The 12,657-nt window shown below is 47.9% G+C and overlaps 1 protein-coding gene across 1 annotated transcript in view; it reads right to left on the minus strand.

The window, feature by feature from the left end:
* grin1b (glutamate receptor, ionotropic, N-methyl D-aspartate 1b) overlaps window positions 1–12,657 on the minus strand; it is a 42,117-nt gene that overhangs the window by 26,957 nt on the left and 2,503 nt on the right. The window contains exons 2-6 of the mRNA XM_041041912.1: window positions 9,316–9,442; window positions 8,823–9,036; window positions 8,467–8,723; window positions 6,859–6,993; window positions 4,222–4,398 (exon numbers count right to left, since the gene is read on the minus strand). Coding sequence (XP_040897846.1) covers window positions 4,222–4,398; window positions 6,859–6,993; window positions 8,467–8,723; window positions 8,823–9,036; window positions 9,316–9,442 — 910 coding nt within the window. The remainder of the gene's footprint in view (window positions 1–4,221; window positions 4,399–6,858; window positions 6,994–8,466; window positions 8,724–8,822; window positions 9,037–9,315; window positions 9,443–12,657) is intronic.

Here is a 12,657-nt window from a genome sequence, read left to right on the forward strand (position 1 = left end):
CCTTTTCTGACAGTTTCAGCCACACTTCTGATAAATGATGTCAAAAAAAAAAAAAAGTTAACATCTGTCTTTATTTTTCTGTTCATCAGAAAACACACTGCACTCAGTTCATTCCAAAGGAATCACTGCAGTTAATGGACTGGCTCACAGGGCAAAGTAATTCCGTCCAAATGGTTCGTACCGAGAAGACAGGAGACAGGAGGACAACTGACTGACTTACACTGTGGAGAACCATACTGTTAGCGACTGAGCTAAGCTAATGATACTGTTACTGAGCGTGTTAACTGTGAGAGCTTTACTTTCCTCTTCAGTGACTTGTTGTTGAACAGAACGATGTGAGAGTGGAAAAAATGTCCGAGGGAAAGAAACAGAACAGAAAACTGACGGTCTCCGAGAACCACCGAGGTTGTGCAGCGTTAGCTTGGCTGGCAGTTAGCAGTTAGCCCGTTAGCTACACCAGTAGTCATTGACTCTAGAACAAAATATAATTTTGCTGTACAACTTCCTGTTGTGACCAGTCCTTAAAACGATGTAGCTGGGTTTTACTTCATGGATCAACATATACTGACTGTGGAGCAACTGCCCAAATTAGCCAAATGCTAACTTCATGATTAATGTTACAGGCTTGTTCACCCAGCTAATGATGGTAACATGGTGTGGAAATTAGCTCACACGCTGAGTTTAGTTTAATGTTCATTTGCACAACAGAGTCACCCTCCAACTAAAACATTCACTCATTCACTGCGCTGCATCTTTGCTGTTCTGATTGACATAAAGCTTCCATCAGCGTAATTCAACATTTCCTGTTGATGCAAAGATTCATTTCACACACAGGTCGAAGTGCAGCGTCAATCACACATCAGGTGATGAACTGTCACTGAAGCCCGTATGAGCAGATCCAGTTGTATTGTGAAGGACCCAGCAAGCCTCAGTCCACAACAACTCCCATGACAGAGAAAGATGAAGAAGACTTTTAATGTGAAACCAGTGAAATATTCATCATTTCATTTTTGTCCTTTCTGACAACTGAGTCTAATTAGTGCTGTGGAAACGTCCGTTATGTTGAATTAATCATTACAGTGCAGGTTCATTGCTTCTATAAGAGTTCAGAGTATAGAGTGTGTACAGGAAGTTCAACATGGCTGCATCTGTTGTCTGCGTACAGTATGCTTCAGTGTGACTGTGATATTTATCATTACGTTATGAAACACATCAGATAGATGTTTAATTCAGAAACAACATGCTGCAGCTCTGTTCACCTACTTTAACTAATGTGCTGTAATATTCATGTCTGCTGCCGAGCTCTCTCCGCTCTAATATTCATGAAGATCTTTGGCTCAAACTGTGAGATACGGAGTCACATTAAACTTCACCTCCTTTATTTCCCTTCACTTGCTCCTGACTGAGTTTATGATGAGACTGCAAACACACACTGTACGCACACTAACAACAACATCACTGCTTTCCATTCAGCTCTCAGCTCAGTGCACAGAGGTCCTGGGCGGATGGACACGCTGTCCTTCAACGAGACAGAGTTCTGTCTGAGATATAACCTGTTAACCAGAGATCTTTACAGGTTAATCTTCATCTCACCCCATCTCATCTTGCTCCTGCAGCTTTATTCAGTTTCACCCTCTGATGCTCACAGACCTGAGCGGACTCTCTGCTGTCTGTCTGCCGATGTGTGGACAGACAGTCAGACAGACGGGCGGTTTAACAGTGAGGCAGGTCGACAGCTGTGACAGAAGCAGATGAGATGTGTTTGCACGACTCCCACTCTCCATCAGTGTGGAGGTGATGAGAAACCAGACAGCAGACGGAGGTGAAGAACTCAAAGATGGTGAGGACGGACAGACGGACAGATGGACAGAGAGACAGTGCTGAAGAAGAAAAACAAACAAAAAGAACAGAATAAAAAAAAGCAGAAAATAAAAACACTGTTCAAACCTCCACCAAGACTGAGATTATTTTACCTACTGACAGGAGACATTTCGTCTGCGTCTCTGTCATAATACACAGTGATGGAAAATCATGGGACACAGGACAGACTCTCTTCATTGGACTAAGAGCTGTAGTTCATAAGGAAATAATGGAACTACCAGAGACTCAGAGCGAGCTGAGCGTAATGAACCGAGGTCTCGGACTCTCTCTTCTTTCCTGTCGTAAACATGTAAAGCATTAGTGATGAGATGTTTGAGTCTGAGGCTGCGTCCTTCAGGACACGCCTCCTCCTCCCCGACAGGGGACTGAGCTGCAGGATGAAGATCCTCAGCTCACAGTGAACTGGTCCACATTCTAACACACTGGGTCATCACATGCTGATTAGTTAATTGGGTCCAGGTCACGTTACCTGATGAAATGTTGTTAAGCTGCGTTTCTGTCTTTTCTGGCTCTTTGAGCAGCGTCACTATGACGACACAGCAGAGACCCTGTCTCCGCAGCTTTACCTGGTCCTGGTCTGGATCACATTCAGGACCCGACATTTAATCAGAACATGTGCGCCACATGTTTCTTGTAATCAGAGGAGCGTTGGTGTCCAGATGTTGAAGGTCGATCCAGGTGTGTCTCTGGTTCCTGAACATCACACCTGATCATGTGACCAGCAGTAATGAAAGCTACGCTCCCGATTTTCGTTTTACTGCCGATGCACCTGCACAGATCAGGTGTTCGATCGCACAGCGCCCTGATTTCTGTCTCTCAAAACGTGGATAAGGCGTGATCCTGAAACCAAGGCTCAAAGACAAGTCTGCCACGCCGCATGATCAGACTCCTGACACCGAAACACGGTAAAATAAAAAGCGAGGATTGGAATGGTGTAAACAGATGGATGAAGAGCCAGGCTTCTTCCTCATCATCTGATGTCTGCTGACTGACAAACTGCTCATCAACACAAAACCTTCTTGGTGGAGATTATAAACACAAAAGACAGAGAAGAAGAGCAGCGATGATCGAAAAGCTGTGGTGAAGCCTCAGAAAGAATGATGAAGCCTGGGGGGTGAGAGAGGGATGAAGGGGATGAGAGGGGGTGATGGAGGGATGAGGGAGGGGTAATGGAGGGATGAAGGGGTGAGGGAGGGTGACACAGAGCAGTTTCACTTCTAAGAACATTTCTTGGCTCAGCTGCTGATCATGTGACCATGGACACAACGTCCTGCTCCCACGTCTCCTAGAATTTATATTTATATCCAACTAATCTGCAAAATGGACCCGAGGAAACATCTGTGACCAGATGTCATGGGTCTGTTAACATAATGAGGAGATGTTGTTATGATGCTCGGATCTCCGACCTCTCAGTACAACATCCACCCACAGCGACTCCACCATCATGTCAGGGACGAGTGTGCTGTGTGTCTGTCCCTGCTGTGTGTCTGTCCCTGCTGTGTGTCTGTCCCTGCTGTGTGTCTGTCTCTGCTGTGTGTCTGTCTCTGCTGTGTCTGTCTCTGCTGTGTGTCTGTCCCTGCTGTGTCTGTCCCTGCTGTGTGTCTGTCTCTGCTGTGTCTGTCTCTGCTGTGTGTCTGTCCCTGCTGTGTGTCTGTCCCTGCTGTGTGTCTGTCCCTGCTGTGTGTCTGTCTCTGCTGTGTGTCTGTCTCTGCTGTGTCTGTCCCTGCTGTGTGTCTGTCCCTGCTGTGTGTCTGTCCCTGTTGTGTGTCTGTCTCTGCTGTGTGTCTGTCTCTGCTGTGTCTGTCCCTGCTGTGTGTCTGTCCCTGCTGTGTCTGTCTCTGCTGTGTGTCTGTCCCTGCTGTGTGTCTGTCTCTGCTGTGTGTCTGTCCCTGCTGTGTGTCTGTCCCTGCTGTGTCTGTCCCTGCTGTGTCTGTCCCTGCTGTGTGTCTGTCTCTGCTGTGTGTCTGTCCCTGCTGTGTGTCTGTCTCTGCTGAACATCAGCTGGTTCCCTGCACATGGAGCTGAGGCAGGACTCACTGCTTTACTATCAGCTCACAGAGGTGAAACTGCAGTGTGATGGACAGACGGGTGGACGGATGAGACAACAGCTCACTCACACACACACACACACACACACACACACACACACACACACACACCAGCACAATGTTTTTCATGCTGTGAAAACCACACACGCCTGGATTAGAGCAAAGCACACACACACACACACAGTTACATAAACACACGACATGCAGCACACACGTGTCTTCATCCTGATTATGTGTGTGTGTGTGTGTGTGAGTGTGTGTTCACAGTGTGAGTGTGTGTGTGTGAGCTGACCTTGGTCTCTCTCTCCTCCAGCAGGGTCTCCAGTCTCTTCTGGGCGGCTCGGCCCTCGTGGTCGTCGCTCACGATCAGGATGATGTGGTTCCACCTGAACTCTCTCATCAGGTCGAACCACACATGAGCCTGGTGGGAGTACGGAGGCACCGTCCTCAGGAACGACAGGTGGATGCTCTGTGGAGGAGGACGGTGTTAACCTCTGAGAACGCGCTGTTCATTTATAAAACTGAATGAAGGTGTGAAGCACAGATCAGATGTTCTGAACTGTGCTTCAGATCATGACAAAAACTTCACAACGTTCATGTTCCCAGGTTCAGGTTTCGTTAGAAGGGAGGGCGGGGTTCTTCTTCATGTGTTGTGTGGAACAGGAGGAGACCCTAACCCTATCAGAGCAGATTCCTTCACAGGGATCACAGAGCACTGATCTCTGACGTGAACGTGTTAACACAAACTGATGAAACAGATTCACACAGCCTCACACACACAATCATCTGATCCCCTGCTGATTTTACATCTTTACAAAGACATGAACAGTCCATACTTTCTATGGTAGGTTTATCTGAACAGAGAGAGACAGAACATCGACATAAAGCCCACAAAAAGATAATAAAATAATACATAAATTAATTTGTCTTAGATTGACTGAAATACATATTTGATCCTTTACCCACCAGCAAGAATTCTGACCCCCACAGACCAGTTATGTGCCCGAGAGGAACACAAATTAGTCCTGTCCCTTTAGGAAAGGACTCCTAATCTCAACCTGTCACAGAATCAGTCTCCTCCATTCAAACCACCATGGCCAAGACGAAAGAGCTGTCACAGGACATCAGGGACAAGACTGGTGAGACAGAGACCACTGCTGGTGTGATAATGTTAACAGTCAGTGAAGCTCCATGAAAGATCTCACTCCGTGGGGTAAGGATGATTCTGAGAAAGGTGAAGGATCTGGAGGCAGCTGGGACCAGTCACCAAAAAACCACTGGTAACAGACTTTGCTGTAATGGACTGAGACCCTGCAGAGAACGCAAGGTCCCCCTGCTCAAGAAGGCACAGGTACAGGCCCACCTGAAGTTTGCCAGTCAACACCTGAATGAACGGGGCCAAGTACCGTAGAACCTCCTGGCCTCAGCAGAACACTGAAGACGGGTCGTGGATGGGTCTTCCATCACGACAATGACCCAAAACATACGGCCAAGGCAACAAAGGACTGGCTCAACAAGCACGCACACGCACGCACACACGCACACACGCACGCGCACGCACACACACACTGACACACGCACGCACGCACGCACACGCACGCACACACGCACGCACACACACACGCACACGCACACGCACACACACACACACACGCACACACACACACACACACGCACACACGCACACACTGACACACGCACACGCACACACGCACACGCACACACACACACACGCACACACACACACACTGACACACGCACGCACGCACACACGCACGCACGCACACACACACGCATGCACACACACACGCATGCACACACACGCTGACACACGCACGCACACACACGCGCGCACTCAACCTCTCTGATCTCCGGCACCTGATTGACTCTGTGCATTTTTCTCTGAAGAAGATTTGAACACTTAGAATTTTTCGAGAAGACAAAAACTTAAGAGAGTAAAGATTAAGGTGTGGGGACTCAGCCGGACCTGGACCCAGCTTCAACTGGCCCTTGACTGGGTCTATCACCTGGCCTGAAAAATCCACATCAAAATATATTAAGATCCTGGAGTGGCCCAGCCAGTCTCCAGACCTTAATCCCACAGAAAATCTGTGGAGGGAGCTGAAACCTCCAGGATGGAGAGTATCTGTAAAGAGGAGTGGACCAGAGTCCATCCTGAGACGTGTGCAACCCTGTGACCAACTATAAGAAACATCTGGCCTCTGTGCTGGCCAACAAGGCCTGGACTGTTCAAATAAACCTACCATCAAAATTATGGACTGTTCATGTCTTTGTCAGGGGGTAAACTTCTAAAATCAGCAGGGGATCAAATAATTACTCGCCCCGCTGTACACAGGACTGTGCTAAGGTTTTAGGCAGGTGTGAAAAAATGCTGTAAACTAATAATGCTGTCAAAAATAATAACTGTTTATTTTTATCAATTTACAAAATGCAAAGTGAGCAAACATAAAAAATCGTGAATATTTCATCACTGGTCTGAATCCTCTGGAACAGACTGGGAAGTAACTGGAGCGCTGCTCACTGGGAGAGCTGGGATACTGTGGGACTGATGACACTGACTGGTTTCATCAATATTGTAAACCTGAGAGACTGGGAACTGGGACAAAGCAGTTTAAATATTCTACAACCTGCACTAAATGCATGAAGATAAGCCAGGACAGTCTGAACATGTCCTGGATCATTACACACATCCTGAACCTTCTTCTTTACTAAATCTGAAGCTGAACTGAAATATTCCCGTCCCATGTGCAGCCTCAAAGCGACGATGTTAAAACCACCTGTCAGCTCAGGCAGTTCATAAACAGCTGTTCAGTGTGGTTGTTGATGCTGATGCTTCTGGAAGAGGCTGGACCCAGGACGGAGCCCTGAGGAACACCTGAGGAAACCCAGTGATTCATAGTCAGGTTACCTTGTCAGAGTAGATGGACATGCGTGTCGTCAGACCGACCACAGGAATTCGGTAGAAGCCCGCAGTGTAGGACACAGGTGTCGGAGTCAGGTGGTCGTTGGACTGAGGAGGGTGACTGACCAGGATGGCATACACCTGCAGAAAAAGAAGAAGATGGAAGCCATTCAGAGTTTCATTCAAAGCTGCTTTTATTTTCTCAGGAAGTTCCCCTGCAGCGGAGTCCTGGTGTGTGAGCGGAGCTCTGCCCTGACCCCCCGCCATGACGTCCCATCAGCACATCAACACACAGCCACGCTCTGTGGGCGGCGGCTGCTCCAGTCAGAGCTGAGGAAACGCTGCTGCTACACACAAACTCACAAACCCACCAAGATGAAGATGGTGGCACAGACTAACTCCTGAAACAAACTTTACCCCTCTGGAAGTTTTTTACTCGGTTTTCTTTCATCGTTTTGATTTGATGACATTTCAACCAATCAGAGTTTATGTGATCTGTTCTGACGCTGCATCCTGAATGAGCTTGTGCACACACACACACACACACACTGTTATACAGTCATTATACACTGAGAGTGTGTGTGTGTGTGTGTTAATGTCTCTATAATCCCTCCATCTTTCCTCTGGGATGATGGACAGATTACATCTGTGTTTCTTCAGAGAGAGAGAACATGTTAATCTGACAGCCATGACCCCCACCACCCCCAACCCCCGTCCCCACCCCCGCCCGCCACGTTGGCCTCAATTCCTCCACAAAGGAAACATGGACTGAGGATGTTGAATGTGAAAATGTCTTTCTGTTTCCGTTTCTTTAATATTCTCATTTTCTTTTATACTCTTTAAAATCCACCGTCCCACCTGTGGGACTGTGTTCTGGACTCGGGAGGGAAACGCCTGTTAAAATTTCTGAGAGCTCAACTGAAAATCAGAAGATTCATTTTAAGATAAGACTAAGAAAACAGTCCAGGCAGAGCTGAACCGAGGGCAGCTTCAGGTTAAAGACCTGGGACCCCCACCAGTCAGTCCAGTCCAAGTCCAGCTGTCCCCAGTTCAACTCTTCCTGGATGACAGAGACAGGAAGATGAGGATTTACCTGTTGAACTGGTGTAAATGCCAACGTCAGTCGTCACGCTGCTGACGACTGCGTTTCCCAAACGGACAGAAACAAAAACGAGCTCCTTATTTACACGTGTGTGCACAGGTGTGAAGCTGTGTCTGTCTGTACTCAGACCCGCGAGCGTTCCTAGGAATCTGCAAACGTGTTTTCAGATCTGTGAGTGTACCGACCATGAACGTGTGAGTCTGTAAACACAAATCAAGATTTTCACGTGTAAAATATATTTCCATCATTGTCTGGGGTGCCCCAGCAAAACCGTCACAACCATGACGACCCTGCGTCGTCACCACTAAAACTACCAGGAGCTTCCTGGCAGAGTGAGCCTGAGAGCCCGGGCTCAGGGCAAAGACAACCACACACACATCTGCAGATCTGCGGAGCAACTGACCGAGATACAGCTTCACGACTCACTGCACATATTTATAAACGACGCCACATAAAATCCCCTCCAAGCTTCCTTTAAGCTAATTCAGAGCCGAGGAGAAGAGCGCCCCCACCTGGTTGGAGATGAGGTCCTCGCAGACGGACAGAGCCATCTGGATGGCGTTGGGCTTGTGTGTGACGGAGATGGCGTTCATCTTGAATTTGTCCTTTCCGTACAGAGTGTTGGCCTGGCTCACCGCTTCCTTGAACACCTGCTCGTAACGTTTCTGACTCAGGACGGCGCCGATGTTCACCAGCCGAGGCTCACAGCCGCACCGGGCCACCGAACAGCACTGCAGCACGGTGAGGAGGAGCACGCCACGCAGCTCCACTGAGGAGGAGGAGGAGCAGAGGGAGGTTAGACCACATGGAGGAGGATTATACAAAGTCCAGAGTAACACACGTCACAGAGGTCTAAGGTCTGACTGACAGCAGGCCCAGCTGAGATCCAGCTGGGATCCAGCTGAGATCCAGCTGAGATCCAGCTGGATCTCAGCTGAGCCACCTTCATCAGAAACAAAGTTCCCTTTATAAACCCGTGTCCTTGTTTCCTGTGACTCAGGTGCGAGTATCAGATCGAAGTGAGGGAAAAAGTTCACCAAAGCTGAGGTCAACAGGAAACGCTCCCGTGAGCTCACTTCCGGCTGTGATCAGGCCGTAGCACACCTGTGTCCTGCAGGGAGGCTGTGGTTGTGTTCAGCAGAGCAGAGGAGGAGGACGAACGGACAGAACGTGGTCTGAGAGTCAGAACAATAAAGTTTTTCCATTTTCTCTTCATTTAATTTCATTTTTGTTTTCATGAGAATCTTAAATATGACAAAATATAAATTTTTACTCCATTTGTTGAATGAATCACCTGAGATCACTGAGATCACTGAGATCACTGACACAGAGAAAAGAAATGATCATAAACTGGGACTTACTGTTCTCAGCTGGTTCTGGTTCAGGTTGTGGTTCTGGTTCTGGTTGTGGTTTTCCCGTTGACACCGATGTTCCCTCCGCCTCTCGGCTCTGAATTCCGTTACAGAGCTGCGTCGTTCAGTCGGTCTCCTGTTGATTTCACCGTCTGTGATTTATTTAAATCACGGTGATCCTCAGTCCGGTGCAGTCCGCTGGTTCTGTTCTGCTCCGGTTCGGGGACTCGGGTCTGTCAGGTTAAAGGCTGTTTTTGTTGTTGTTGTTGTTGTTTTGTTGATTTTTTTTTATTGTAGTCAAACGAAGCGCGGTAAATCTCCGGTGACGGCTTGTTGTCGTTCGGAGCCTTCACCGTCTCTGACCGGAGGAGGACTGAACCCCGGTGTCCGTCGCGTCCTGGACCGGTCAGATGCAGTTTTCGGGTCCGGTTCAGTCGGTGAAGCCCGCTGACATCGCTGATCCGGTGTCTCCCTGTTGATTCACCGTGTCTTCGCGGTGTCGTTTCGTGTAACACAAATAATCATGTAAAGGTTTTTCTCCTCGTGAACGTGTCCGTTCCCAGACGCCGCTCCCGTTATTCGGTATCTGTCGGCTGATGCTCGTTATCCTCGCGGACTTCCAGATGACCTGATGCTCGCGAGCCCGCGGTCTGCCCTTGGATCCTGACGCTCGCTCCCGCGCTCCCGGACGGAGGAGAGGAGGCGCGCGACCGCACGAGCACGAGCTTCATCCCCGGCGTTTGTGAATTAATGAACCGTCGCGTTCCCGCGCGGCCACAGTTCACGGCCTCTTTCTACATTTACACACTATGACTTCACTACGCATGTCAGGTTTTATTGATAAAAGTTTGATATTAAGATAAAAAAACATTTTATTAAATTATTTGGACAGTTAGTTTCTGCTCTTTGGGCTTTAACATATTGAATTTGACATAAAATGACTGATCGCACATTAAAGAGCAAAGTCTCAGCTTTACCCTGAGTTCTGTCTGTCAGCGAGGAGCAAAGACCAGACAGGTGGAGAAGGAAAACCAGGCGGAGGAATCAGAGGTGGCGGTCTGCTAAAACTGCTGGGTCCATGTTAAAAAGACAGGTGTGGTCCGGAAGAGCAGAAAATGGCAAACGAGCTGGTGGAGTTCCGGAACAAGATGTAAACAGAAACCTGCCTCAGTCAAACGACGGGCGGAGACCAAGACCCGCGACCTCCACCGCGTCTCTCAGACACGGTCCCGGTTCCGTTCTGGCTCATTCTGTGATCACATTCAGACAAATGCATCAAAGTCACTGAACGACCAAAGGTGGAATATCCTCACCTGGTCTCAGTTCACCTGCTGAAGATCAGACTGAAGGCAGAGACCCCGCAACCAGAACCGAGCTGCACTGAAGGTCTGGGAGCGAGTCACCATGTGGGTCCAGGACTTCAGGCCCACATAAAACAAACGTTGTTACATTAACGCACGAGTTAACAGTGGTTAACACGAGTTAACAGTGGTTACCAGCCCGGCAGGGCCAAGTACTGTTAGCAAAGCAAACGCTAACGCTAGCGCTAGCACTAGCTCGCTAGCTTGGTTAGCAAGACGCAGCAGTAATTCATATAAACTGTGATATTAACCGTCTCCACTTCTCCGGTCTCACAAAAGGAAAGCGCACCAACGTCTGGGCTGCACTGCGCACATTTTACTTAACTCTAAACTGGATGGAAAGTTCATTCAAACTGGAAACCATTAAGAAAATAAACATTTACTTACCGGGAAAACTGGAAAGAAGAAAAACTTAAGAAAACAAGCTAACAACAGAACAGTCTGTGGAAAATCCCACTGACAAATAACTGTAACACTACAAATCAAAACGCTGTGCACGACGGGAGTTCACCGGCGTATGGTCGCCATGACTTCATCTAAATGGCCTGTCAATCACTCCCGACCACAGATGTCAATCAAACAGTCACGCCCCCAAATAAACCGTTCTTGTGTGATATTAAATGAATTAGGAAATTGTGTTTCAGATTTCAAGTGTGAAATCGATTATTTTTGAATCGGAGTCTTAGCCGGTGGAGATTTTTTGGAGCCAGCCCCTAGCGGCCCTCGGTGGTATTGCACTTTAAGACACTTCCGCATTGGCTTCACCTGTAAGACCCGGAGTCGACGTCCATTTTTAATACGGTTTATGACTCAGACTCTGATTTTCAGTGTGAGAGTAATAAAAGCAGCAGAAGAAGAAACCCACCACTCAGACCCAGCTCTTCTTCTTCTGTGGTTGTTTCTGTTTTTAAGCCACATTCATCACCCTGTCCGCTGCAATCATGCACGGTTGCCACGGCAACAGGGATGCAGTGCCGGATCTTTATTGTGGTTGCCACGGAAACAAGCATTTCCAACCCTATTTCCCACTCCCCACCAGATATAACCAATTAACACACACACGCACAGTGATGTGACATCTGGTCTGTTTCAATGCGTCTAGATCTGAACTGGTTCCAGTTCTCCAGGTAAACTCAGAATCAGGTGTCAAATATGGAGCTCGGATGGAAATAACATAACATTTACTGTCATTACACTAACAGCCATTTTCTGTGCCTCTAAATTTCTATACGTCTCCTGTATAAAGCCACAGTGCAAACCGTGTTTGATGTTCAGCAGGCTGTAATAGTGATCAGTCATCAGCTGAATCTGCCTCTGGACTCAGCCCACAGTCTGTGGCACAGGTCAGGATGACGTCATAGATCAGGCTCCTGTTGCGCAGCTGTGAGACGTGAGCTTCCTGCAGTAACAGTCTCATTCACTGCTCCCACAATGTTAGTGAATCTCTCCTGTCAGACATAAAAACTGAAGGAGCGATGTCAACTACAACTCCCAAGGTGCATTTCAGCAAGGAATAGCCAATCACAGTCCTTAAAATTGTGTCACATGAGCAGCTAAAGGAAATTCTGGGTCAGCTGTTCTGATTCACACCTCAGACTGGCTTCTTCTCTATGGTAACAGCCACCCAACAGAATGGCAGACAGAACCTGACTCCAAAAACATAAACCCACAGGGCCCTCACGTTCTCACGCTGCCCAGGAGGGTCCTGAGTTTCTGTGTTCAGTAACATCGAGAAGATGGTGTGAAGAAAAACGTGAACATGAAGCCGAGTTCTGTCTGTTTTCTGGTTAATTCTTCAGAGACCACACTGAGCTGTATATTTAAACTGCTCAGCTGTGCACACAGTCAACACAAACAGAAGCTACAGCTGTTCTGGACACATGAGCTCGAACACGTTCCATGTGCACGTTGACATGTTAATGTTATTGCACATTATTTTCTAGCCTACAGATGTTCATTAATGAAATAGTTCTATTATATGACATTATCA

The sequence above is a fragment of the Toxotes jaculatrix genome, chromosome 7 (assembly GCF_017976425.1).
Source record: "Toxotes jaculatrix isolate fToxJac2 chromosome 7, fToxJac2.pri, whole genome shotgun sequence".
NCBI classification, from domain to species: domain Eukaryota; kingdom Metazoa; phylum Chordata; class Actinopteri; family Toxotidae; genus Toxotes; species Toxotes jaculatrix.